The following is a 26,966-nucleotide window of genomic DNA, read 5'->3' as shown; positions in this document are numbered from 1 at the left end:
CGCACACCTGTTACGTCACGCAATCGTTCCAAAGTTGTCAGTCAGTTCATTTTAAAGATGGCGGCGGTTTCTGAATTTGCGTTGTCGAAAAGAGAGTTGATCAAACAGACCCCTCCTAAACCGTTTCTCATAGGAGTTGCTGGTGGATCAGCTTCTGGAAAGGTAAGTGTTTCAGAATATCGCCACTTACAATTCTTGTAAAGGTGTTTAGATGAGTCTTCAAACACCAGGCACTATTATTCTATTGTGTTCTCTGTGTCGTTTAAGCTTTTTTCTGTCTTCTTGGTAGCGAACATCGCCCCGATCTGCTCTTAGAGTCGACGCTTTAAAGAGAAAGCATCATTATTTAACTTAATAAAAGTATACTACTGTATTTTACGAAATGCATATGATAATTTATTGTTTCGAAAGCCCTAGTTTTCTTGATGCAATTGCGTTTTCAAACTGAACTGTTCCACGACATTATTTTACCTGGCACCATGAAGCATTTAACAGTTTTTATTGCATTGTCAACATAACGCGAGTAATTTTATATTTTTATCATCTGTCAACTTTGACGTCGCATTTTATTCAGAATGTATAATTCAGCATGACAAATTTGAGGGAGGATCGGATAATGTCCGCCTTTAATCCCTAAATGGGACTCAGTTCGCCTGTGAACAACGACAAAAGGCAAAGATCAGAAGTTGTAAAGTTGGAAATCGTTTCCTTCAAATGCATTTGGTAAAGCTGCGAAAATTTCTCTCTGAAACCTATGGTAATTGCTTAATACCAATAATATGGCTGTTCCTTGAGGTTGTAGATACAGACCAATACATCACATCAATAATTAATGAATCAAGGGGATTTGAATTAACATGTCCGTTACGAGGAAGTGACTGCCCGCTAACTGCAAATAAAGCGTAGCTTTTGCTTTCCCTCTGCCCCATAAGGCTTTGGGAAATATTTAAGTTAATAATGAGTACTGCTTTACCAAAGACATGGGAGATGTTGCTGAAAAATTTTGAGCTCTGGCAGTTTCATGAAGGTTATATCTAGGAATGGAATCTATCAATCTTCCAAAGTCTCTCAAATGCATATGCTAATTTTTGGTTTTTTCAAGCAATGAATCATAACACATATTTTTAGCAAGTTTTCAGCCCTTATTCCTGTCTCTTATTTTCTTTCTTTCTCATATTCTTACATAAAATTATTCACTGTTGATAATTATTATTATTTATTTCAATCTATGAGGTCCAACGGAATACCACGTTAGTGATGTAGACTCCCCTCAAGATATTTTTACTATTGTTGTCATTGTAATTTTTTTTTCTTATGATGCAGTAATATGAACTAGCTTTGAAAAAAGGTTATGTCCCAAAATTTCTGTGTAGAAAAGACTGTAACTATCATTTAATGCTCCACTCTTTGAAGTCAACAGTTTGTGCCAAGATAATGGAACAACTTGGTCAGGATGCAGTAGAATCCAGAAGAGTTGTTATCATCAGCCAGGAGAGTTTCTACAAAGAACTTTCTGAGGAGGAAGCTGAGGAAGCTAAAGTGGGAAATTTCAACTTTGATCATCCAGGTGACCTGACCTACAACTATTCTACAATAAGATTCTCTTTCTAATTTCCTCTTTGCCTCATTGAATAAAGATATTTCCGTCAAACAAATCATGATTACAAGCATTTTTTATGTAGAGTGATGCAGTACCCCCATTCCATTTGACCCTTCGATCCCAAAGATGGACCAGCATCTCCTTTCCCCATTGAATATCATCCTGAATAAAAAATTAAGGTCACAAGAATAAAGGAAAGAAGCTCTTGATTGTTGAGCAAATTCTCCTTGTCAGCACCTTAGGAAATATATAAGATTAGTATGAAGAAAATGCATGCAGATATAATGGTGCAAAAGGTTATAAGAGAATAAATTATTTTGAATTACTTTTACAGTATTTCATTAAATTTTTTTTTCATCAGATGCGTTTGACTTTGAGATGACACTTGATACTTTAAAGAGAGCAAAAGTAGGTGAAACTGTTGAGATACCTCTCTATGACTCCGTCAATGCTACAAGGTGAGTGTTAAAACCTAAAAGGGTGTCAGTGCTGTTGTCTGAAAACTTCTTGGGACTGTTTGGGATAGGTAAACTGTTAAACTCATTTCCCAAAAACTGTACACTCCTCACTGCAAGGAGAAAATTAATTGCCTTACCTAAGAACAGAACACAACAATCTTGGCAAATCTTGGGCCTGAATATTATGAGCTTTAGTCCAATGCACTCAACATATTTTGCTCTACTACTCAAACAGGCACACAGGTTGATGATATTGGTGTGGTTTGATCAGCCAAGTGACCATACCATTTATTAAACACCAATATACTTACAAAAGTATATTACCATTGAATTAAAACTAATTACACCAAAGCTGGACACAAAAACCCCTAAAAAACCAGCAGGTGGAAAAATGGGGAACATGTACCCCCGACCAAGGCAGTGGTGCCACCCTTGGGGTGTTAGGGTATTATACACATTTGAGTAGATGACAGTTACTTAATATGGAAGTATACAAGTAGTCAGCTCTAAATAAAACCTGACAATATTTCAGAATTACTAAATAAATTTAAATGAATATAAAATCTAAAAACTTTACGCAGCAAAGGCTGACAGTAGAATGCTTCACCCCACTAATGACCTCAAATTTTAAACTTCGATCTGATAACTCTTCCAGCACCTCGCATCCGCCTCCAGTCCTCTGATATGCGCCAGCAAAATTTAATTTATGTTAATTAGAATTATCACAAATTACATTTGCTACAGCACCATGTCTCCTTAGCTCAATTTGTTGGTCTCAGATAAAATTACATCCATTTTAGGTTAAAGTAACAGGAAGTGTTTAATTTTATTTATAATAAGATCAAGTAACTTTTACCTTTATTGATTTTAACAGTTTTGAGGAGTTTTTTGGTCAAGAATCATAATTAAGTGCGTCATTTTTTCCAATGTGGTAATTGTCATGAATCCATAGTATTGACTTCAGTTGGTGGAGAGAGACTAGAACAAAGTGTTCAATAAACAAATCAGAAGGAGGAAGTGGGTGGGGATGTGCACATTAATCAAATATCTCCAGAATTCAGGGCCAGGTTATCAGAATGATGGTCAGCAATAATCCAGGATTAAACAGTTAACTTGTCCTTGATTTCACTTAAAATAGAGCATTTTGGCTAACATTCTGTGAGCTTAATCATGCTTTGCACATCAAGGCCCAGATTTTCAGAGGCTTTCATCTCTGTCATAATTATTCCTCTATCCTTTTTTTTAACTACAGACAAAAAGAATCTGTCACAATACATCCTGCTGATGTGATATTATTTGAAGGAATCTTAACAATCTACTTCAAGGAACTACGTGACCTGCTTGATATGAAGCTTTTTGTGGATTCAGACAGTGATACCAGACTATCGAGAAGAGGTATATATAATTTGTGAAAGTCAGATATATCATTAATTACAAGGATGCAGTCCAATGTTTTTGGTCTAGAAAAGGTGCTGTACACTCCAATAATATCATGGTGGCTTGTCCATCGAAAAGGAATTCTCTGCAACCATGTTTTTCTGTAAAAACTACACCACAGATTCAAAAAAATTTTTTTTTGTGATTAATTTTACCCTCATTTGTGGACAGATGTGAACCTTCAGGTTGGTGTGCTTCTTCAGCGTTTTATATAAAACTTGCAAATTGAATGAATTTTGAACTGAATTTGTCATTTGTGACTTACCACCTTTTGTGGACAGATGTGAACCTTTTGGTTGGTGTACTGCCTCCTCAGCATTCTATATCACAATAAATGATTCTAAGGACTCTGATTTTCAAGTAATTAATCATATGCTGTGTTAACTGCAAACTGAATTTAACTCATAAAAATTAGGGGGAAACTCACCACTTGGTATCTTTGTTGACAGTGTTAAGAGATACTCAGGAACGAGGGCGAGAGCTTGATCAAGTATTGGCCACATACACAAATTTTGTAAAACCAGCATTTGAAGATTTTTGTCTTCCGGTAAGTTTATAAAACTATTGTGAATTATAATGGGTGGCATTTAATTTTTTGCCAAAAATGTGAGTTGAAAGTTATCAGCAATTAATAAGTTGAGGAAATTTTTTTGAAATTTTGTAGACAAAAAAGTATGCAGATGTGATAATACCAAGAGGATCAGATAACACAGGTGAGGGTTGCTAACAAATCAAAAGTTTATATCAGGAGCTTAAGATATTTTAACCCTTTAACTCCCAAGATCTGATCTTAAATTCTTCCCTCTCGCTGCCACACATTTCCTTGTAAATTTGTTATGAGAATTTGGTGTTTGATCAAGATAACTACTTCTACCTGAAAAGTTTGGGTGTTCTCATTACTCATTTGCTTTGCTATTTGCTAATTACTTCTGGGAGTCAAAGTGTTAAAGAAAACATCTTTCTGACTGTGAAGCCCACTCTTTATGAGCATTGTTTTGGGGGAATTGGGGCTTTTTCATCAAGGGACCTAGTAATTTATTGGGCCTGAAACCATATTTTAAAATCAAAATTCAACCAGTCAATTTTGTTTCTCTAGCTGGTAGTTGTATCTTATAATTTTCATATCTTTTGAAATCCTTATCTTGAATGAAAACGCAGCAGCTAAGAACAACTTTTACAGTCCCACAACCTTAAAGAAACAGGCTCCTGGAGAGTTAAGATAAGCTGGGAATAACTCTCTAGTTAAACTCATCATATGCCTAAAATTCCCCAAGTGACTTTTGATGTAGGTTGAAATTCTTTATGTCTATCATAAAGACATTCATGTCAACTTGGGAGGAGGATTTAGCAGTATATCAGAAAACACTGATGACCTTCCATGCACACCTTCAGAACAACTTTAGGTCACAAATACCTGTTTGAAAAAAATGTTGTAAGCAAGATTGCCAACTAATAGTATTTGGCTGCGAATATTTGAAAATAATATACATGAACTGTGGATTAACTAATGAATATGAGAGTGATCTAGAAAGTGCATTTCCACAAGGTGTGTTTAACCTGACTGAAATAATTTCTCTCTTCTTAAGTGGCTATTGCCCTCATTGTTCAACACATAAAAGACATTCTGAACGGAAACAAGAGCATTCGATCTGAAGATAGTCATGAGCTTGAACGCCGTCAAAGATGCCTCTCTGACTCAAGTATGAAATCATCCAGACCTCACTGATGACTTGAATTTACCCCAGACATAACCTGTCCTGATGCTGCATAACTTCTTGTAGCAGTTAAAAGCATTTATTGGATAGAAAAAGCACATAAATTAACATAATATTTGCTTTGTTGTGTTCTGGAAGCACTGTAAGATAAATGGTGAAATGCCTTTACTTAATAACTTAAAGCTGAGTTTGAAATATGCAATTTTAAGTTAATACTTTTCTCTGGTTTTCAATAGCTAGTTCTAACTTTATCTAATTCTATATATATTTTAATTTTAAAGTAAATCAAGAACTAATCCAAATAGCTTGGATATACTCATTTTCTTGGATACATCTTTACTATTTTATTCTTTAATTAGCTCTAGACAGATTTTAAGACGCTTTTTTAATGGTAACATCCTAATTTTGTGGAGTTAGAAGCCAGTGATGCCATGTAGCAAAATCAAGTACACATGTTTACTGTTGCTGTGGCAGATCTCTTTCAAAGTGCTGTAAATCTTGAGCCTACTTCATGTCTTAAAAAAGATATAATTACTCATGATTACACATAGCAACATGTGACAGTTTGATGCTGCAAGATCATGGAATGTTATATAAAAACAGTTATCAGGCAGGCCTGATAATATCATTACACAGTAGGGTTCCTGGGATCTTAAATGACTATTTATGATACTTCAATCTACTATTAATTTATTGAAGTTTGTCAGAGAATAATCTGAAAATTTAGAAGGCAATTTCTACAGCAAACCTCTGTCGCTGTTAATTATTTCTTACAGTATATTAGAATACAGGAGGTTTTTCTTCTTACAAATATTTTAGTTAAATTTTAGTTTTTACATTTGATGGACAAGCTAAGTGTGAATTCATAGGCATTGGAGATTTGTTTCCAGGACCAAATGTCTGGCTTTTTTTTATAGTTGCTTTTACAGTATACCTTACATGTTTTTAATCATTTTTAAAAGAATGAATGATATTTGCATTGAGTGGCTAATGAAGGGATTAACACTGATTGGAAATTTTTTGTGGGCTTTCTTTGCACTGCGTGAGGAGGAAAATGTCAATTGATATTCTAGGTGTATAAATTGGGGGATTTGTTATAACCTGGGTTTTTTCAATCCAGAGATGTTACCCACCAGATGAGGTGAAAATTAATGTCTGTCAGGCCCCAAATTGAAGTTCCTGATATCTTTAAAACAGTGGTACTAACAAAGATTTCGATAACACCTAAGTGTCCAATGTATGATGCCCTCCAAACCTTAATTTTTTCCGGTTGTGTTCTGCATGTTCATAATTATCAGCTTTCCTGTTCTTTTCCAGGCTTTTGTGTTTCTAAAGATGACCTTCGTTCGGAGTGATAGGTGCATGAGTTTTTGGTGTCGATGTTATTGTAAAATATAGGTTGAAAGGTTAATTTATTGAGATAGATGAAATAAGTACATCGATCATTTATTTTGTATTCTTTGGTGTGAATGTCAATAATGTGTGAATAAATTCCCAGTTATGTTTGTATTTTCTTCGTTCTTGTGGTGAGTTTTACCTCTTGGCAAGCGATTGCAATGGAATACGAAACTGTTGCCTGTATATGGTTTTTTGACCTTGGAAAAAGATATATATGTTTTTTCGTTTACGTACTTTGCCATGGCAACTTTGGGACAGAACTCCACGTTCCAGTTCTCTTCACAACCAAAATATCGATTTCGTCACTTGCATTATACAGCCTATTACACTATTCCATGAGAAAATACTGAGGATTGCCCATTAAAATGAAGTCAAACAAAAAACAGGAGGTGATTTAAGAGTCAGGCTAATTAATTGCGTGTCGATTGCGAAATTCCGACTGCTGTACCGTTAGTCTTTATCAAGCAACGAGGTCGAAAGTTTGCGTATCTCTATTTGTAGCACCTTTGTTAGTTGTCATTGGCGGGTATTGGTGCATTTCAATCCTCATTCTTATTCCGAGTATTACAATGTTGTTCCCTCAGAGGTCCTCTTTGTAATTGATCCGCTGTTATGCTTCTTGATCGTAGGCATCCACGCTTTGGGAGTTACGACTCCGTTATCTCTATTGATGAAATTGGGATGAAGTCTTGAGTGGATGGCTTCTTTAACCCTACGTATGTGCCAATGAGAGTCATAACCAATAAAGTTAACCTACTCCCCAACAGAAACATGTCCTGTTTCATTAATGTTTTCCGAAACTGCTGAATTCTGAGTGCGAGCTAGCCGTATTTTTTCTTCGAGTTCTTTAATTCTCTCTTTCATCGCTCTACCTGTTTCTCCAATGTCTACTTTGCCATGTTCACACTGAATTTTGTAAACAACATCGTACCGCTTCGCTAGCTCGGTGAGGTCCTTTGGCTGGCACCAGGTGTGACCTAAGCGTCGTATCAGATTTGAAGACGGTCCGCGCGCCTTGTTGTTGTAGATAGCGGTGAAGAAGCTCTGAGACGCCTTTAATGTAGGGTCGAACCGCAGTAGATTTTGAAATCGTGCGTGGGTTCTTCATTGGCTAATGATCTTTACGTCTTTGCAATCTTTCGTATAAATGAGGGTGAATATCCGTTAGAGGCTAGAACCGATGATAGTTGTTTCTTCTCTTGAGAGATGGTTGATGGTTTTGTTATGAGGTGTTTGGCCGGTCGTATAGACACTTAACAATGCTCCGTTGTTGATGTTTTACAGTGGATTTTCTCTGAGATGTTGTTTGTTAGGCCTGCGCAGCATTTGCAATCTTGTGCACAAAAATGTAACGAACCCGAAAGGAAGGATGCCGGCGCAGCATTCGAGCACGTGCGAGTCGGTAGTGGTGGTAGTTACTTGGATGTAGGGTCGCACAGCGTTCAGAAGTGATCAGAAGTAATGACTTTGTGCGTTCCTGTGCACACCCGGTGAAAATGACACGGATTAAATTTTGCGAGGCATTTGCAACCCCCTGCGTGCTCAGTGGCAATGACCTCGTTTGAGGGTTGCAGCACTTGCGTTCCTGTGCCTATCCAATGAAAATAACACGGAATAAAGGTCGCGCAACACTGGCTACCCTCTACGAACTCAGAGGTAATGAACACGACTAGGGTTGCACAGCATTCGCAATCCTTTGCAAGCTCCATGGCAATGACCTCGATTGGCCCCAGCATTTGTAACTCTCTGCGCACTTGGTGGTAATGACCACGATTGAGGGTCGTACAGCATTCGCACTCATGGGCGCGTTCAGTGGTATTTACTTTAATTGATTGGAAACAAAACCTGATACCGGCCAGTTTAAATCCACCGAGAGAGATTAATGCTAGGAGACAGAGTCTCTAAGCTATATGTAATCCCTCTCAAGGTGTTTTTAGACTCCAGGTATGTCACTCGTAAATAATGTCACACATACCTCTAAAGTGGCTCGGATATGTTTTGGCGAATAAACCACCCACAAGCTGCCCATATGAGCAAAATTTAAGACGCACAGCTGGTTACTTCAAGATCTACCATGGATCTCCGAAAACGGAATTGATCGCACTATTGCTCGCACTATATAATCGTATAATTTACTTGTGACTTCACCGAATTAAATTCAAACTTTTAATTGCAAAATAATGATTCTAAACGACAAATTAAGTTCGTAATTGTTTTTCTATAGTTATGACATCACGGGTAAGTAATAAATCATTATTTCTACGAGCTTATGGCTAATCGGCCGCATATTTGTTAGCTCTGTGAACAATCAACCTAAGCGTCCTTAACGGCTTGATTTCGGCGGACAAAACAAATCGACTCGCATATTTCGCATCGAAGAATTTTCCTATATTTGCCTGAACTTTCGACGAGGTTTTTCATCCTATATCCCAATGGCCCGAACAAAAATAGCACAGTTTTCGCCAAGTACCTCGTGTTCGAGCATAATAATAAGGAGACATAGGTCGTTTGGAAAACAAAGCAAGCGGGCAGCTTCAAGTGGAAGTGACGCGTCCGATTCGGCGAAGAGCAGCGATGAAGAAAACAACGTAACTTCTCCTCGCAACAGAAAAGGTATTTTTAAGAAAAAATGTGTTTGAAAAGGGCAGAATTACTGCATACCATGCATTTATTTTTCTGTTAACTCTTAGAGCATGCGCACGCTCATTCGCTACCACTTTCAAGCCAAGTAACCCCAACGATCTCATCTGAGGTTTGCCTTGAGTTTTCAAAGTCTTTCATTAAATTCTCGCCATCAAACGTTGTTCATTTGTAATGGAGCAGTAATGTTATAAGGCGAATTATGATCACATTTTCACAACTGATTAGCAGGGAAAAGCGGAAGACTAACGACTGTAGCCCTAACGTTTTCTTCGAGGATAAAGGTTTGACACTCTGGACCAATTTCCGTGTTGATACTTAATTCAAAATAAGCAATGATGTATTGTTCTAATTTTTAATTCACTGATTACAGCGAATTTGCATTGCTTGTTACGTATAATTAATTAAGTACAGCAATCGGTAAGAGAGCATTTAGAAAAGACACTGTTCACATGAAAGTCAAAAGTCGAAAGTCCTTCGGGATTTCATTAGTTCTAATTTGATTGGTTCTGCATCTAATGGGCCTAGTGATTGGCCGAGAAAACACGTGTCACTTAACCAACCAATCAGATGGAAAAAAAGCCCTTACATTCACCCACATTTTAACATCTTGACAATGTCTACCATAACAACGATAAAGGTCATTATTGTGCCTCCCAATTGAAACAAATAACCCTATTACACTCCATTAAATCACCGACTGACGAACAGTGATTCCAAAAGCATTGCACTGATTCACCCGAGCAGACAATAGTTGACCATGAAGTTTCACCGAGTCAGCCGTGAGCATTCTGCAAACTGATAGACTAGTTGTAATTTAATTAAGATATGCTACACAACGCACTAGTAAAAAAGATAAATGAGGTAAAATTTTCGAATAAAATAAGAGTCCTATTCCACCTCTCCTCCCCACACCAGCCTCCTAATCTTTAACGGCTCCTTTTTTGTATCCCCTCGTGATGGGGAGGTTTAACGATAAAACAAATCACAACTAGCAAAGTCAATCTCTTCTATATGTTGGACAGTTATCATATGTTTACAGTATCAAGGTGTGAGTATGAAAGCGATCTTCGCAGTAATGAACACCACTTCAGCAGTAGTGAAAATTTAAATAAGGCCTGAAAAAAGTTCAGGCCTGCACAGGATTTGAACCCATGACCTCTACGATACCGGTGCAGCGCTCTATCGCAGAGGTCAGAGTTCAAATCCATGCAAATTTTTTTTTTTTTTTTACAGGCCTGAATTTTTTTCAGGCCTTATTTTCACTACTGCTGAAGTAGTGTTCATTACTGCGAAGATCGCTTTTGTACTCACGTCTTTATTCGCAGTTCAAATATATGACTTTCATATATTCACAGTCGAGTATCAAGGTGTACAACAAAGTTGAAGGGAAAGGAAAGTTAACCACGTTAAATTTGGATATTACCATTACTGATAATTGTCACTAATGACGCGGGCGTCTTTTGTCGCACTTTTATTTTTTTTAAACCGCACAGGACGCAAGCGAAATCAGGAGGTCAATATTGTACCGAGTAAGAAGAGAAAGCTTTCTAATGAAGACTCAGGTGAAAAGGAAACGAGTAAGCTTGATCTTATCGAGAACAGGATAAGAACGCGGATCAAAGCACATATCAGAGCGAGACTGAAGGTAAGACAGGCAGAAGAGTTGCGCCTTTTGGAAATCAAGGCACTCAAAGAGAATGGATGGTCCAAACTTATTCCTTATGAAATACTGCTGAGGATTTTCAAGCAAGTTGTGAGCGATACCGGACCAGTTCCTTTCTTATGCAGGTACGTTTTATTCCATTTTTCACATTTTGATGGTTGCAATTAAAGGGCAATGGCTACTAGGTCTCCTAAAGGTGTTGTTTGGTGCACCCTGAACAATTAAACATAGATTTGTTTAGATCATCAAGATTATCATTTGCAGTTTATGTCACCACAACTAACCTCGCTCTTTTCCAGATCTATTCCATTTAGTACGGAGTTCCTCTTCCTACTAAGGAGTCATATTTTGTGATCTTCCTTACACCGAAGGCGATTTTATACCGTCCAAAAATAAACATCTAAAAATGTTATGACCTAGAGCCTTTACATACAACTGAGAGAGGTATTTCGGCATTTTATGTCGAGAAAGACATTATTCAAAGTAGTCTACACTCACGATGTAGCACTACAAACAACTGTGAGCACTTGAAACTGAATGTAACTTACGCACAAAAGATGGTATGCTTAAAAAGAACTGCTTCTCTAAGAAATGCATATGCACTGCGTAAAACCACTTCCTGTCAGGGAAACGCCCCAACTGATTGAGTTGAGTAGTATGGGCGTAAGTAGTCCTAAAAAGGACTATTATTGGTGAGACTAACATTTCGACAATCTGAGCGGGTCATCAACAGCGTCAAGTAAAGAATTGTTACTCAGCAGTCGAGCGTTCCAAGTGTGTACAGGGACAGGGGGTAAATTTCTAAAGAAACTGTGGTGCTGGGTCAGTGGAAAGGGGCTGTTATTACAAGATAATTTGGTTTTATCAGTGAGTTGATGATATGAATTGCCACCATAAAGAGTTTTTAAAGCTGAAATTTCGAGCGTCAGTCCCTACTCAGGGCGAACAGAGGAATTGTGGGTTATGTGTGGTTTGAGGTTTGGTTAATGAAAACCGACTGATTGGTAAGTTTGGCTGTGATGTCATTGGCTACAATATTCACGTGGTTTTATTATTTCCAAATGTTTTTTGCTAATTTTGTGTTTAAATATAAATGCAGGATGTCTAGAGTCTGTCAAAGCTGGAAGCAAGTTGCTTCAGAAACAATGTTGTGGAGAGAAGTCAATTTATCGACAATGAGCATTGAATGTCCAAGATCTGCTATCGACTCCACGATTGTAAAGTTAGCGGTGTCACGACTGAAAACTGTCAGAGAACTGAACCTTGATGGGTGGAGTGAGTTGACAGATGTAGGACTGAAGGTAGGGAAAGAGTGTTCAGCTTCTAAAGATGGAAACTAATTTTGTCTGTGGTTGTGCCCGTAAGTAAGCGGCATATCTATTATGTCCAGCCAACCTGCCTTATTGTTGCCCAATGCCCCACAGGGAATTCAGTGTCTTATCAATTGCGCGGCCTATTACATCACAAGTAATTTAGTGTTAACAACTGGGTTGAAAACGTAAATTAGCCACCGTAAAGGGTAAAAAAGCTGACGTTTCGAGCGTTAGCCCTTCGTCAATCGCTCTGACGAAGGGCTAACGCTCGAAACGTCAGCTTTTTTACCCTTTACGGTGGCTAATTTACGTTTTCAACCCAGTTGTTAACACTAAATTACCTGCTATACTCTCCCACCGACGCAGCACCACAGTTTCTTTAGAAACTTACCCCTTTATTACATCACAAGTTTTCCGAGAGCTTCTCCTAGTGATGCTGAAACTGTTTGGTGTCGCCGATAAGCGGAGAAGACCGCTGATTATTGATCACGTTCATTCGTTCTATTTCTTTAATTTGTTAACTTAGGCCATAGGAAAACACTGTCACTCTCTGCACTCCATTGTGTTATCCCAGTGTGGGAGTCTGTCGTCGAAGGGTATATCTACTTTGGTTTCAAAGTGTCGCCAGCTGAAGATGCTCGATGTCGCTATGACAAAGGTAATACTCATACATAACAGTAGAAAAATTGTAGCGCAAGCTGTAACGAGTTCTCATGCGTAAGGCAGTTTAGCCTTTCTTTTACGCAACGTTTCAGTTAGGTGTGTCCGCAACATTTCTTACACCAATTTTCCATTTACTTATGGCAATTACCAATAAGCATCGTTCAGTTCAAGCATCGTTCAGTTCACTACAGAGCGACTTTTAGAAGGATATCCCATGTAATCCTTTTTTCCTTAAATTGCTGCGCAAATTTGTGTAACAAAATGGCCAGTTTGAAGACTGTCGTATGTCTCAAGAAGTTAGCAGGTGTAGAGCTGAAATCAATCGCTTTGCTCTCGGTTAATGTCATATATTTTGTGTGCAATGTAAAAAAGGTTTACGCCTTTGATTTTAACGGATTATAGATTGACATCGCATGTCTCCATCGTGTAACTAAGCGATTAGGAAATCAGCTGGAAGAGCTTTGCTTGATGAACTGCAGTCGGTTGGGAGGCGAACAAGTTCTTCCTATAATACAGGTTTGTTATAAAACCTATATGTGAACAGTTATTGCTGTTGTTGTCCTGTCAGTCATTAGAACATGGGCTGTAAGAAATGAGGCCACTGAATTCTCCCGATAAGTTTCTGTAAAGTTCTGCGACTCCCGAGATAAAACGTGTAAACTTAGGGTTGGGAATCTCCACCACCAATCCAGAGAAAGTGGAATGTATGTTCTCGTTTTCCGACTCTCGTTGAAACTGAAAAGCTTTGATCCGAACCGGATTGTTTATGGAAGTTACGCCATTCAGCCTCATACCCAACACAGAAATAGAGATGAACCTTAACATAAATCCATAGAATTAACATATTGTATCAGTCTGCTAAAAACTCATCCACGCTGTGTGCCATTTTTTTTGCAGGAGCGTTGTCCGAGCTTGACTGTCCTTGATTTAACTGGTACCAATATCAGAAAACTTAATGTAGAAAAGCTCCAGGTAAGAATCAAAGTAAGGTACATTTAAATTCTCCATCCTTCTTCGTTTCAGTTTAGTAGAGTAGAGTAGAGCATCGGTACAGAGAATCTGATAAAGGTTCCAGGTTTGATATCCGATGGGAACTTAAATCTTTCAGTTTCTCTGTCCAACGCTCGTGACAATTAAGACGAAAAAAAAAATATCTTTCTTTGATTTTCAGGCTGGTTGTCCAAAGCTGAAAGAACTGTTCCTTGCCAACCTACTTCTTCACTCAACTCCTATAAGCACTGATGTGGTAGTATTCCATATAAACTTTAAGATTAATCTAAGATTACAGGACTAGATAATATCTCTGCTAGGTTGATTCGTGAGTGTGCTGGTATTATTTCAGGCCCGTTATGCGATCTATTTAGTAAATCCCTGATATCTGGCATATTTCCTGACGACTACACAACCGTGCTGCACGAGTAATAACTTCGTCAAACTATGACGTAGATGTCGATTCTTTGTATCACAAACTCAGCTGGAAAGACTTGAAATCTCAACGTCAAACTGAATTCGTCAAGTTGTTGTAAACTGCCGCCCAAAATACCAGTGATTCGTAGATCGGTAACGTCAAACATTCATAACGCGTTTTCGTCACATATCCTTCGCTGAGGAGCATTTTTTTCATCTCCAGGAACAGAATGGGTTTCCCCAACTAGAGACACTTTGCCTGGCCTGTGGTTGTTTTGCAGGGGTTCCAAGGGTTGATCGCTTTTTGTTCAGGTTTGTGATATATTTAATTCTGCTTTGCAAAGAAACTGTTGGTAGCCTAATCAAAACTCACTCAATTTGGAAAGAACTTAAACAGAATTTCGGATTTTTCGGCAAATATAGACAATGACTGACATTACTAGTAATGGAAACCAGCTTTCCACTCAACCTTGCTCGTTCCTTAGAGAATAACGCGCACGTTCCAGAATACGTTCAATATGTGTTTTTAAAATCGACTGTGGTCACTTTTCTATGATTCGTAGACTCTTGAGAACCTCGACCAATCTCAAAAAGCTAGACGTGAGAGGATTACAGAGAATCACCCCTGAAGGATTACAGGTACAAATAAACCGAACTTTGTCTAAACTCCCTCGATGCCGTCTTTGAGATGTAACGCACCGCTGGCCGAGCGTTGCGTGACATCTCTTTAAAATAGGACTTCATGACACATCGAGCTCAACCAAGCTGAGCGAAAAACAGGGCCACCAACAACTCTTTGACCCAAGCGCACTTGGCGCTTGTTAATGACATTTGTTTAATTTTTTTGTCTTCCTTCCTTTTTGTCTTTTTGAAAATTTATTCAAGAATCTGTCTATTTTTGTTCTGCAGAGTTTACCAGTAACTTCTCTTACGGAGTTGTTTTTCTCGGACACACACGCTACATTTGCTCTGATGTCAGCTGTCATTCAGCAGGTAATATCTTCTATGACGTCATGTGCCGAGAGAAACCTTGGCCAAACACTCGAGAGAGTAGTTTTCTCGATATTCCAGTGGTGATAAACGAAAAAAAAATCTCTTATCTGTGGAAAACTTTTCGATGAAGAGTTGTAAATCAGAACCAATGTATCCATAACGACCTACCATATCCTAAAGAAAATACTTGTTCTCTGAAGCGATCGATTCTACTCAGGTCTCTATTAGCTGGAGGGTAGTGGGATATCTCTGGACTAATCACAGAACGGGGTAGAGTAAAACCACTGCAATTCGAACCTATCCTCTCAACTCGTTCAGAAATCTCTTCATCCTCTGAAAGTTTCACCAATTTTGTCTTTAACTGGTTATAGAGCTTTCCCAAAATTACTTCCGTTTCCACATCAACTTGTTTGCATCTTTTTTTATTTCAGTGGCATCATAGTTTGGAGATTTTGGACATTTCCTCCAACAGTGGTGTTAGTGATGAGTCTATGGTGCTATTGAAAAACTCTGGAATGCCCAAGCTGTACAGTTTAGATCTTAGTAGCACAAATGTTACAGCCGAAGGTGTGAGGTGAGTGCTTACTTCCCTAACGTTTTGTGCGTCTATGTAGAATACAGGGATATAAAAAGTTCTTTTAATGCAATGTTTCCTCAATAAATTAGCGGCGCTCGATATCTGACGGCACAGAGCGTTCTCAATCAAGCCCCGCACCAAAAATCGATAAACATCATGGCGAGACAATTTTCGCTTTGAGAAAAAAGTCAGGAATGATCTTTGATATCTTGATGTAATAAACACGACTTAGGTCAGCAAAGTCTTCATTGGTGGTGAAACAGAGAATTAACTCTGAAGTGTAAATTAAAGTGCTACTTAAACCCATGAATAACCCACAGGGCGTTAGCCCTAATAAAGGGAAACAGGGAACCACACGAGGCAAAGAAAAAATCTTTTGACCTCGGTGGGAATCGAACCCACGACCTCCGGATTAGATCTACCGTTACTCTGCCGACTGAGCTACGAGGTCGCACAGAGAAAGTCGGGGACCTCGTAGCTCAGTCGGCAGAGTAACGGTAGATCTAATCCGGAGGTCGTGGGTTCGATTCCCACCGAGGTCAAAAGATTTTTTCTTTGCCTCGTGTGGTTCCCTGTTTCCCTTTATTAGGGCTAACGCCCTGTGGGTTATTCATGGGTTTAAGTAGCACTTTAATTTACACTTCAGAGTTAATTCTCTGTTTCACCATTTGTGTTCCCAGTGCTACGCGGCACAACATTCATATGTACCCTTACTTTCTCTTCGCCGCGATTCACCATCCTAAATCGTCCCCGACTTTCTCTGTGCGACCTCGTAGCTCAGTCGGCAGAGTAACGGTAGATCTAATCCGGAGGTCGTGGGTTCGATTCCCACCGAGGTCAAAAGATTTTTTTCTTTGCCTCGTGTGGTTCCCTGTTTCCCTTTATTAGGGCTAACGCCCTGTGGGTTATTCATGGGTTTAAGTAGCACTTTAATTTACACTTCAGAGTTAATTCTCTGTTTCACCATTTGTGTTCCCAGTGCTACGCGGCACAACATTCAAAGTCTTCATTGCTTTGATTCCGAAAATATGCAGCTGCAGGATTGTAATTTTGTTGTTGCGCACACAGCTAGATTTGAAATTACGAACATGATAAGTTGTGCAGAGTGCATGGGCAGGCTGGTTGCGCTGGCGACATCGCAGACATAATTGAATGCCTCTTTTTCTCATGTGTGTAGGAAAGCTTTAAATGCCAGCCCAAGACTCAGGCATTTAAATTTGACGTCATGTCGTGGAGTTCCCAGAGGTCTGAAGCAGTGGCATGGCGGAGCTAAAATTCAAAGTTTGTTGACTACATTGGAAGAACTGGAGTCTGGGGCGAACAGCGAACAGCGACGAAGCGGGTAAAACGGAAAGCACATGACAGGATCACAGCGAGTACATAGTGTGTGGTCTCCGACAAAAACACATAACTCAGCGGTGATCGAACGTAGCGTAAGCGCCGTTGAAGAAGTGCTTGAGATTAGGCATACCAAAGTGCTTGCACCAAAGTACCCTTCTAACCACTAACATACTACCATGTTGAAATACATTTTTGTTATCTTTGCCCTCGTATGCAAAAAGTTTAAGAAAATTTCTCCTACATGGGACGACCCTTTCATCCGTCTCTAATGTGGTCCCTTGCTCTTACTCTACGTGTTTTTAACCACTACTTATCGCGCATGCTCATAAACGCGGATAGACACGAAGATTTCAAATCTAAAAGAAAGTATGTTTACTTTATTATTGACCTACAAAATAAATCCTCATCTATTCCGATGTGTTTTTAACTACATAGTAATCATAGATACCTCAAAGAAAAATTATTGGGCAACTTTAACAGGATTCTAGACTGTCGTGACGATCCATTAAAGATTTCCTGATTCAAAATTTAATTAAAATGATCTGTAAACGTCATTAGCTGCTGTTCATAGGTGAATGCAGCGGGAAACAATAAAGAATCGTTGAAAATTTTGATAGACCTTGGCTGTGTAACGATAATAAGATAAACTTACTTCTGCATAGCTTGAGGGTGCAGGCAAATTCACCAGTTTCCACCCCACGAAATCGAATGCAGAGATATTCAGTATCATGATTTAACAAAACGAATTTGTATGAAGGTGCTTTTCAACTAAAAGCAAATTTAGGCAAATATCTAACTACAAAATGAACCAAGAGACTAAACCAAATAAACGAACGTGCAATCTATGGCGTAGCCCGGTCCGAACTCTCAGAGAAGAGAATACAAGAGGTAATGTGTGTTGTAATTCTTAGGTATTTCGGAACGTCCCCGGAATTCTTCGGAGATACTCGGGCATAATCGGGCTCTTCACGAAATATATGGCGCATTTTCCGCAAAATAAGTTAATAGGTATATTAGCGCTATATTTACAACTTTGTGGCCGTTTAATTTGTCCAAAATCATTTTATTCTTGAGATCAATGGAAAGAACACGTCAACTCAACATGAATCATCTATTTGCTATATCGCTTGTCAAACGTCCTTGGAGTTAACATGAATTTTCTAAACACGCAAATGATATTTTATCTAGATAGTGCGTCTAACATGAGACGAAACTTTGCAGCAGCTGTTCTTCAAAAGCTAACTTTCAATCTAAATTAGAAAAGCAAAGTCTGACCAAGGAAGGTTACAGAGAACCGCTAGAGGACTCATCATTCCAACTTCAGTAATCCAGTCCAATTCCCTTATGAAAATTTACCCACAACTCTTATCGGGCCACTGCTGTAAACAACATGGTGGACAGAGTGAAATATATATCTGCAGCCTTTGTTTGAGTTTTCACAATACAAGAGTCGAAAGTTTTTCAAATTTAGTGCGATTGTCTATTTTATTTTGCAATACTTAAATGTCGAAAAAATCCAAACCGCTAAAGGGTATCCTTGGATTACCGAAAAAAGCAGAAAGACAAGTATTTGTGTTTGGGCGATTTGCAGAAGAACTCCCGTCAGATGACAGCGATGATGCAGATTTTACCATATTGGAAGGTCAGGAGATGTAACACCGATAGTGTTAAGAGACTTACCTTATACGTATAATGTTTTGAAGAGTTTATCCTTTTAATCCACAGACAAATTTACTTGCAATTCTTTTGACCTCAATGCGTGATTCAGGAGTGATATATATATATAGTATTGTAAAGATCGAAACATCCGATGCTAGTCCCTGTTAAGGGGTTAAAGGGTTAATGCTCATGAGATAATTTTGAGGGTAACCAGAAAAAAGGAATCCTCTGGTGCCTCAGGTTGGTTTGGTTGAATCCATGGTTAATAGATTCAGACTCTCCCCTTCAACAAGTCTGTTAGAACTGACACCAGATTACATTAAAGAATGAATGTTAAAAAAATATATATTGTGCAGTGCAATGATTTAAATACACGGTGGAACTGAGGTGAGGTTTCTGTTTTGTCTGCATTGATTGTGCTGATAATTGTTGAGAACAAACACAGAGTAGGTGTTAAAAATGTATGACATTCATAAATTTTTTACTGCAGCTTTAATACATGATTTTAAACTGTCAGGTAATGAAGACAAGGATAAAAGACAAAAGAATACTAAAACAAGAAAGTTTGGTAAAAAGGCAAAATCAAAAGCAGTTTCCTCAAACAAGGATGGTCAGGAGGAGAAATTGAAGAAAAAGAAGAGAAATGTCCAGAATGACTCTAGACAAACAGCCTCCAGTAAAAGAGTGAAAATGGTTCCTTCTATAGACAGCAAAGATATTCCTGTAACAACTAAACAACTAAATCAGACGAGGAATGATTCATCGGTGTCTCCATGTATATCAAGTGGATGGACAGAGCTAATTCCTACAGAAATCCTATTATTGATATTCCAGAATGTCATTAAGAGTATCTCTGGGTCATCTGTACCATTTTTGTGCAAGTAAGTGCTCACAAAGTTGAAGCTGAACCTGTATATTTTCACATTCCTTTGGTGACCCTGTGATCAATGCAGCTGTAGTATGAATGATATTTTCTTTGCATTTGAGGATGTCAAGAGTCTGTCGCAGGTGGAGAGAAGTTGCCATAGAACCAGTTTTATGGAGAAATGTTGATTTGTCCACTTCATGTGTTATAAAGGCATCCTCTGGCACAATAGAAAAACTGGCACCCAGCAGGTTAACAGCTGTCACAGAGTTAAGTCTTTTAGGGTGGGAAAAACTTACAGATAAAGGAATACAGGTAATCAATTTTGCTTAGAGTTATGGCAATGGCTGTCTGTTATATTATTTTTAAAAGAGCTATGTAGAAACAGAGCTCCCAAGTCTATCACACATTGAGCATGAGACTTGAGAGCTCTGGAAAAACTAGTTCAAGTAAGTTTCCTTCATATTTGATATTCTCTCTACTTTTCTGGAACTTTTCTTTGGTTTGTAGTCAGCTTCTCTTATAAGTGCTAGTGAATGATCTACAGAGATCTCGTGTTCATTCAGAGTAAGTAAAATCAAACATGTATCAGCATGCACCAGTTTGGTGTGATTTTGCATCTGATAGGTTGGGAAGATATATATAAAACTGAGAAGAAAAATATAATGAAACTAATCTCAGTTTATTCTGAACATTGCTTTAAATTGTGCTTTATTGCTTTTACAACACATACTTAGATATCTAGGTCCTACTTTGATTATCAACTTTGTTCACAGAATAAGTTGTGGTAGACCTAGAAATGAGTTCTCTTTAGTCTGATGACTGCTTAACTGTTTGCTAATACCATAAAGATAGCTTATGATCTCATCAACTAATACTTTTTTTCTGGTACTGTAGGCAATAGGGAAACATTGTAAACAGCTGCAATCTATTGTGCTAGCACAATGTGGTAGCTTAACCTCCGCAGGTATTGCAACCCTTGCTGATAACTGTGGTCAGTTGAAGATGATAGATGTTGCATTTACAAAGGTAATGTTTCAATTTCTAATGAAAAACATGTTACTCTCAAGATAAAAATGTTGGCAGCAGGTTTCAGACCATTTATGTTTTTGTTCAGTTATGTTGCAAAACAACAATACAGTTATTACACATGCATACATTTTAAAATTGTCTAGAATGGATACACATAAGCAAATAAAGGTAGCAATTAAATTTTACCCCATAAAAATTTTCTTTTGGGGGGCTTTCTGTTTTGATTTTTCCCTTGATTTTGGACTACAGTGCACCCTTTTAGTGTCTCCAGTTTATAGGGATAGATTGAGATGAGGCCAGCTACAGCACAAAGCAAAATTAAAAACAATTACAGATACTGAAAAATAGAAATAAATTAGGCATGAGGGTTGAGGTATGTGACCCAAAAATCAAACACTGTGAGACTTCAGATTTCCAACAGGTAGTGGTTTTTGTTTTGGATATCAACTTAAGATTTAAGGCTTTCAAATGTTTGTTTAGATTGACATAGCCAGTCTCCAACATCTTTTAAAAGTATTGGGATGTCAGCTGGAGAATCTAAGCTTGAGAAACTGCAATCGCTTGCATGGAGAATCTATTCTTCCTCTTGTCCAGGTAAAAATGCAATTGTTCGCATGTTTTATTCCTTCCAATATTTTACCAGAAGTGTGTAAGAATTTAAAATGTTGTAGCTACTCAGCGTTTTTCATCAAAAAACTGTTCTTTTCTTACAGGAACATTGTCCAAACCTGATTAGTCTTGATCTGAGCAGTACCAGTGTAAGAAAACTTTGTGTGGAAAAGCTACAGGTACAGTTGTGTTTGCTTGTGATGGAGTAACAGCCAAAGCAAACATCAGAATTGAAGCTCATCAATTTTTTAATCTAGTTTTGATATTTTTTTCTGTTAATCATTTTTGCTTTAAACATTTTTCTGTAGGCTGGATGCCCCAAACTGAAACACCTCTTTCTTGTCAATCTTTTGCTCACCTCAACACCCATATGTAAAACTTTTGTCAATGGAAAGGTAATTTGAAATTGATGCAAATAGTTCATAAACGCTTTCTTGACAGCATTTAAAACATACAAAATCAAATTTACTCGTTAACAAAAAATACTTCATTCTGAAATTTGTTTCTTATCAGAAACCAAATGGCTTTACTGAGCTGGAGACACTGGGTCTGCCTTGTGGATTCGTTGGGTCCGATCAGAGAACTGACCGATTACTGGATAGGTGAGTCACTTATTGAGAGACTAAGTTTGTTTGGAAAATCGCTTCAATCGGACTTCTCCCCAAAAGGGTTTGTCTCATGCTTAGTACTTTTCAGGGGTGTAGCTAGGGGTGCTTGTGACACCTCCACCTTTGTGGGATAATTTTTTTCTTTTTCAGTCAACAACATACAAATCCTACACTACAGGCTTTCAAAAAGGTACAAATCCTAACAATCTACATGGCATAAATCTTTGCCAGTGCTAGCTACTTCGTTTACTGTTCCTTCTCGCCGCATTAATAGAGCAACGATACGAGCCAATTCTCGTAGGGCGCGCGGAATTAGAGATTAGAGTATGTAACACGAAGTCCTCTTTAAAAAATCCTAGCTACGCCTGTACGTTTCTGCATTAGTTCTCTTCAGAAAAAAAAAAAAGAACTTACTCTCAGTTCGCTGAGACGTCAGTATACCAACATCAGTCCTTTACAGATTTACAAATGACCAAAAGTATACACGTCTAACCAGGAAACCAATTGCCCTGACCTTTCAGTTCACATTTGCGTAAGAAAACGTTTTCCCTCAGCCAATTTCTTTTTCATCGCCGTCGTTAATGGAGTTGGCATTTTCAAAAAGTGAAGCATGACTCATTTCTCATGAGGAGTATTGTAAAATCAGTAGTGTGTTTTACGGAATCTCTATTTATTGTAAAGGGTATTTGGCGTTCATAAAATCACATTCAGCCAATGCGGAAACATAGATACTGTCTCCGAAGTTGGAGAGAACCCAAAGAAAACAGTGTTATCGACGGTGAATGCCAAGGCATACCATTTTACCTCTAGGCAACACTCCCCATATTACCCTTAGGCCACACCAGCCATATTGCCCATAGGCTACACTGGCCATATTACCCCTTGGCTACACTCCCGATATTACCCCTAGGCTACACTAGCCATGAAGCTCTTAGGCTACAGTAGCCATAATACCCCAAGGTTCACTTGCCATATCACCCCTAGGCTACACAAGCCATATTAACCCTAGGCTACACTATAGCCATATTACCCCTTAGGCTCACTAACCATATTGCCCCAAGGCTATACTAGCCATATTGCTCCTAAGGTACACTTGCCATATTGCCCTTAGGCTATGCTAGCCATGATACCCCTGGGGAACGTTAGCCTTATTCCCCCTTGGTAACAACAGATTACATTACCCCATGACGGAGAAACATCGCACTGAAAACGAAATCTATTTTAATTGTAGAATTCTTTGGGCATCACGCAACCTTAAAATGCTTGACATCAGAGGTCCCAACAGATATAGCCATGATGGATTACGGGTAAGGTATTACACATGTAAATTTCTCCATTCTGACTGGCCAAGAGGAATGCAGTTTTCAGGCAACACAATGTAGAAACATGAGGAAATAACTTCAGTGCTGATAAGTGGTATTTGGTGATCGTGGTCTGTTCCGATTAAAGGGGAAAAATGGAAATCCACTCGTTTAAAACCTTTCTCGAACGACATTCGAAGCAAAAGATTGATCAATGAGGGCATTTAAGCCCGTTTCGCATTTCTATATCGAAACCTGTCAAACCGCTTTTACAAATCTAGAAAACCTATCAAACCGGTTTTGAAAGTTGAAGTCCGCCAAAACTTGGTTAGGGTGTAGTTGAAATTAAATAAATGTTCGCTTTCCTTCCTAGTTTAACTCTAATTTGTGATTTTCCTATTTTTCACCGGGAAGTATTTTAGAGACAAGCTTTGAATGAATTTCTCCACTTGCAAAGCTGCTTGCATTCAATTCACTTCTGACAGTTTGAGTTTTTTTTTTTTACTATGTTAGAGGCTGCCAGCTTCTTCACTGGAACAGCTGTACTTCACAAACAGTGCCTCATTCAGTAAAGTTGCAGCTATTGTGGAAAAGGTGACAGAGGTTTTTAGAGAAATTTGATAGTCATTTCCACCCTGTCTATTGATTCAACTTAAAACCCCCTGGAAGTAAATCTTTGCTGGGTATTAGAGTCTCAGAACTCATACTCCAATAAAGTCTATTGTGTGGCCAGTTATAGACCCCATCTTGATCCCTTTTAAGACAAATGCGATTTTTTTGCGATCCCAGCTCAGTCACTCTCTGTTTATGCATCTACGTCATATTGCCTTTTAAGCAAGTCATCCTACAACGAATTGTCAAATTTGACTGCAAATATTCTCATTTTTAAATCCCTACTTACGATAATTTTGTGGTAACCGGTGAATTTGTCCAATTGCAGGCTCGCCACCAATCTCCTTTGCGAGTTCGCCCCTTATCTTTATCAGATCGCTCCCAAATCATTGAACTCGTGTTTGTATTTCTTTGGTCGCCAAGGTTTGAATCCAGATACTCAAATCATACAAACTTTGATCAAAACAATTTTCTCACTGTTATCAAGAGGAGTGAAACTTTTCACTAAACTCAATCAAGTGGCTTGCCTCGTGAGCCTCTAAGTCGACAAAGTGCCTACCAAAAGAGTTTTTATGTGACGCTGTTGAATTGTTTGGGTCAACGTGAAGTTCGAAGAGAAGGCGAAATAACTAGTTCTTAAAAATTGCAGCAAACAAAAGCTCAAAATTGTGTCAAACCTGTTAGATTAAGACTGGAGTAATTAAAGGGCTTTGCATTACTTGTGCATTTGTCGTGCTTTTTTAACACGGCTAGGAATTTGTATGTTGATCGAACCTTGGGACGGTCTTGCTGTGAAAATTGCATGTTGGTCGCTAAAATATCATGGTTTCGACAGGAAATTAATATGTTCTTTGGTAGGGAAACAAGTCGGAAGACTTTGGGGCGAACCGGTTAAGGTGGGGGCGAAATCGCAAAGGTGGTAGAGGGCTGACTTGCACTGGGGTGAATTCATCATAAACAGAATTTCCTTACCCCCATTCTAGTAAATCTATTGAAAATTCAACCCCATTTTAGTCAATCCAGACATGAAAATGCGACTCTGTCCAGCAGCACATCCCATTAGTCTATAGGAAGTGCCCCTCACCCGGGCTTAAAGCTTTACTGATTATATCTAAGCCTGTCTAAACCATTCAACACTGAGTCACAGGAATTTCTCATTTGAAAAAAAAAAGAATCTGCTCTCACTCTTTCCAGCACTTTTGAATAACAAGCGACCTCTTGGATTAGGGCCAAACTTGCGATTTCGTCACACGCTGGCATTTATCATTATCGTAACAGCGATCCAAAATAAGAGACTGACAAAACATGGATAGAAATTCACCAATCACAGTACAGAAAATGACCTTAAAATCCCTCTGAAACATTGTTTGTTTACTAAGAGGTGCGAAACAGGATGGGCGTTTACGATAAATACAAACATTTCAATGATTCATCCACATCTCCAAAGTTCGCACGTTGTTGCAGCACACAGTAAAGATAAACTGAACTGTTATTCTTTCTCATGTTAGTGGCACCATAGTCTGGAAGTTCTGGACCTCTCACAGAATAAAAACGTCGAAGATGAAGATATGGAACTGTTGGAAAATTTTGGAATGCCAAAGCTACACACTTTAGATCTCAACAACACCAATATCACCGCTTTAGGCTTAAAGTAAGTGGGAGACTTATCATTGAGGAGACAAGTGCACAAGTGACCTTTTCACTATCTGTGTGACGTAGAATTAGACTAGGAGAATCGCTACTGATTTCGTCTGAAAGGGATTCTAATCTCTCGTAGGCTAACTCCATCCCCTATTCACAAAATCTAGTACAAAGTGCCCTCCGTACTTTCTGGTAAATTGAGGCAGTAGAGATAAAGTTTCTCTTTACGTAAAAAAATCGAGTTCCTCCATTTTTTCCCCTTATGGTGTCTAGTTTTAAGATTATAACTAAGATTATGTGGCTTTCGAATGGCTGTGTGTCAAAGTCACGGCTGAGTAATTCTCCAAGGTTTTTAAAATGTACACGGTTTAGATCAAGAACTACGATAGATCAGCGCATACGCGCCCTTGTCTCCTCGCTACCGTAGATTTGCTTGCAGCGATGTAACCTACAATATTTCTTTAATGCAGGAGGGTGTTAAATGGCTGTCCAAACCTCACAGATCTAAACCTATCCTCATGTCGCGGACTTCCTCGAGGGATCAAACAACGCCACCAAGGAGAGGGTGTTCTTAAACTACCACAGCGACTGGTGGAAAGTGAACAGATTAGTAGTGACAGCGAGTGAACGACTTTAACTAGGCTTTCTCTACAGAAGTTCCAAGCGGAAGAGGTTGCATGACTCAAGCTCCTAGATAAACCATCCTGTGTTAAAGAATATGTTAGCTAAGAAATTCAGTCAGATCCAGCGGCGTGTTTTTTAAGCCAAACGGAACTTACTGTACTAGCAACTTTTGTACAGACGTCTCATGGTTCCTGAACCACACACATACGTGAAATAAATTCCCTTTTTAGCGTCAAATGTGTGTGATAAAAATGTGTTTTTACAAAATGCGTTCCTATTGTTTGGTGGGTTGCCTAATTGAGACTGTGGGATCCGTTCGCGATCTCGCTGGTAACGGGCTTGTCTGGTAACTGAATCGGCAGCATGTGTTGTTGCCTCGCTGTAGGAGTGACTACTGTCTCATTTCTCCGTACACTATCAAGGTCGATCAAATACTAAGGTCTTGAGAATAAATAAAATAGTCACCAACAAAGGAAGCTCTTGATTGTTCAACAAATTCTCCATGTCAGTAGCATAGGAGATAGATATAGAAAAGCTAGAAGAATATGCTTAATGATATTAGGGTAGACGGGTTTAACAAAACCAGAGCCTAATTAAACTCTAATAAGGTTGAAAATCGTCAGATCTCAATACTGTAAAGTACAATATTCTAACGTACAGTGTTTGATGTTTTTTTCGTTTCGATATGCAGAAACAAAGAAAAAATGTCTTAGTCTCCTCAGAACACAAACCCTTTCCTCGATGAGCTGCTGCATAACCAAACCCTGAAACATTATCCAAAGGCGTACAACGTGCGCTACTGCGAGT

General features: G+C 38.6%; 3 protein-coding genes across 3 annotated transcripts; all 3 read left to right on the top strand.

Annotated features, from left to right (window-relative positions):
- Window positions 1–8: 8 nt before the first annotated feature.
- LOC113686692 (uridine-cytidine kinase 2) lies at window positions 9–6,719 on the top strand. The gene is made up of 7 exons (XM_089203307.1): window positions 9–162; window positions 1,414–1,567; window positions 1,962–2,058; window positions 3,311–3,453; window positions 3,945–4,042; window positions 4,160–4,208; window positions 5,082–6,719. Exons 1-7 carry the CDS (start codon window positions 58–60, stop codon window positions 5,219–5,221), a joined length of 786 nt encoding a protein of 261 aa, XP_089059433.1. The 5' UTR covers window positions 9–57; the 3' UTR covers window positions 5,222–6,719.
- Window positions 6,720–8,910: 2,191 nt separating this feature from the next.
- LOC113686712 (F-box/LRR-repeat protein 6) lies at window positions 8,911–17,428 on the top strand. Its single transcript, XM_089202660.1, has 12 exons — window positions 8,911–9,221; window positions 10,745–11,039; window positions 12,014–12,215; window positions 12,754–12,885; window positions 13,293–13,406; window positions 13,788–13,862; window positions 14,062–14,136; window positions 14,521–14,609; window positions 14,861–14,936; window positions 15,207–15,290; window positions 15,722–15,864; window positions 17,045–17,428. The coding sequence occupies exons 1-12, from the start codon at window positions 9,041–9,043 to the stop codon at window positions 17,211–17,213; spliced, it is 1,635 nt and encodes a 544-aa protein (XP_089058786.1). The 5' UTR covers window positions 8,911–9,040; the 3' UTR covers window positions 17,214–17,428.
- A 1,148-nt stretch (window positions 17,429–18,576) lies between these two features.
- On the top strand, window positions 18,577–26,396 carry LOC113686693 (F-box/LRR-repeat protein 6). The gene is made up of 12 exons (XM_027204339.2): window positions 18,577–18,850; window positions 19,385–19,748; window positions 19,855–20,047; window positions 20,630–20,761; window positions 21,245–21,358; window positions 21,478–21,552; window positions 21,682–21,768; window positions 21,887–21,975; window positions 23,213–23,288; window positions 23,796–23,876; window positions 25,403–25,545; window positions 26,006–26,396. The coding sequence occupies exons 1-12, from the start codon at window positions 18,712–18,714 to the stop codon at window positions 26,160–26,162; spliced, it is 1,650 nt and encodes a 549-aa protein (XP_027060140.2). The 5' UTR covers window positions 18,577–18,711; the 3' UTR covers window positions 26,163–26,396.
- Window positions 26,397–26,966: the final 570 nt, after the last annotated feature.

This window comes from Pocillopora damicornis, chromosome 4 (assembly GCF_964200805.1).
Source record: "Pocillopora damicornis chromosome 4, jaPocDami1.2, whole genome shotgun sequence".
Taxonomy (NCBI): Eukaryota; Metazoa; Cnidaria; class Anthozoa; order Scleractinia; family Pocilloporidae; genus Pocillopora; species Pocillopora damicornis.
The sequence above is the reverse complement of the archived record's forward strand: the minus strand, read 5'-3'. Positions and strand labels throughout refer to the sequence as shown.

Excerpts from the sequence above, each read along its gene's own strand:
- LOC113686692 (XM_089203307.1), top strand. The coding sequence starts at position 58 with ATGGCGGCGGTTTCTGAATTTGCGTTGTCGAAAAGAGAGTTGATCAAA. Across the intron at positions 1,568-1,961 it reads TTTCAACTTTGATCATCCAG|ATGCGTTTGACTTTGAGATG; the intron begins GTGACCTGACCT and ends TTTTTTCATCAG. Across the intron at positions 4,043-4,159 it reads TTGAAGATTTTTGTCTTCCG|ACAAAAAAGTATGCAGATGT; the intron begins GTAAGTTTATAA and ends GAAATTTTGTAG.
- LOC113686712 (XM_089202660.1), top strand. The coding sequence starts at position 9,041 with ATGGCCCGAACAAAAATAGCACAGTTTTCGCCAAGTACCTCGTGTTCG. Across the intron at positions 12,216-12,753 it reads TGACAGATGTAGGACTGAAG|GCCATAGGAAAACACTGTCA; the intron begins GTAGGGAAAGAG and ends TTGTTAACTTAG. Across the intron at positions 13,863-14,061 it reads TTAATGTAGAAAAGCTCCAG|GCTGGTTGTCCAAAGCTGAA; the intron begins GTAAGAATCAAA and ends TTTGATTTTCAG.
- LOC113686693 (XM_027204339.2), top strand. The coding sequence starts at position 18,712 with ATGTCGAAAAAATCCAAACCGCTAAAGGGTATCCTTGGATTACCGAAA. Across the intron at positions 21,553-21,681 it reads TTTGTGTGGAAAAGCTACAG|GCTGGATGCCCCAAACTGAA; the intron begins GTACAGTTGTGT and ends ATTTTTCTGTAG. Across the intron at positions 25,546-26,005 it reads ATCACCGCTTTAGGCTTAAA|GAGGGTGTTAAATGGCTGTC; the intron begins GTAAGTGGGAGA and ends TCTTTAATGCAG.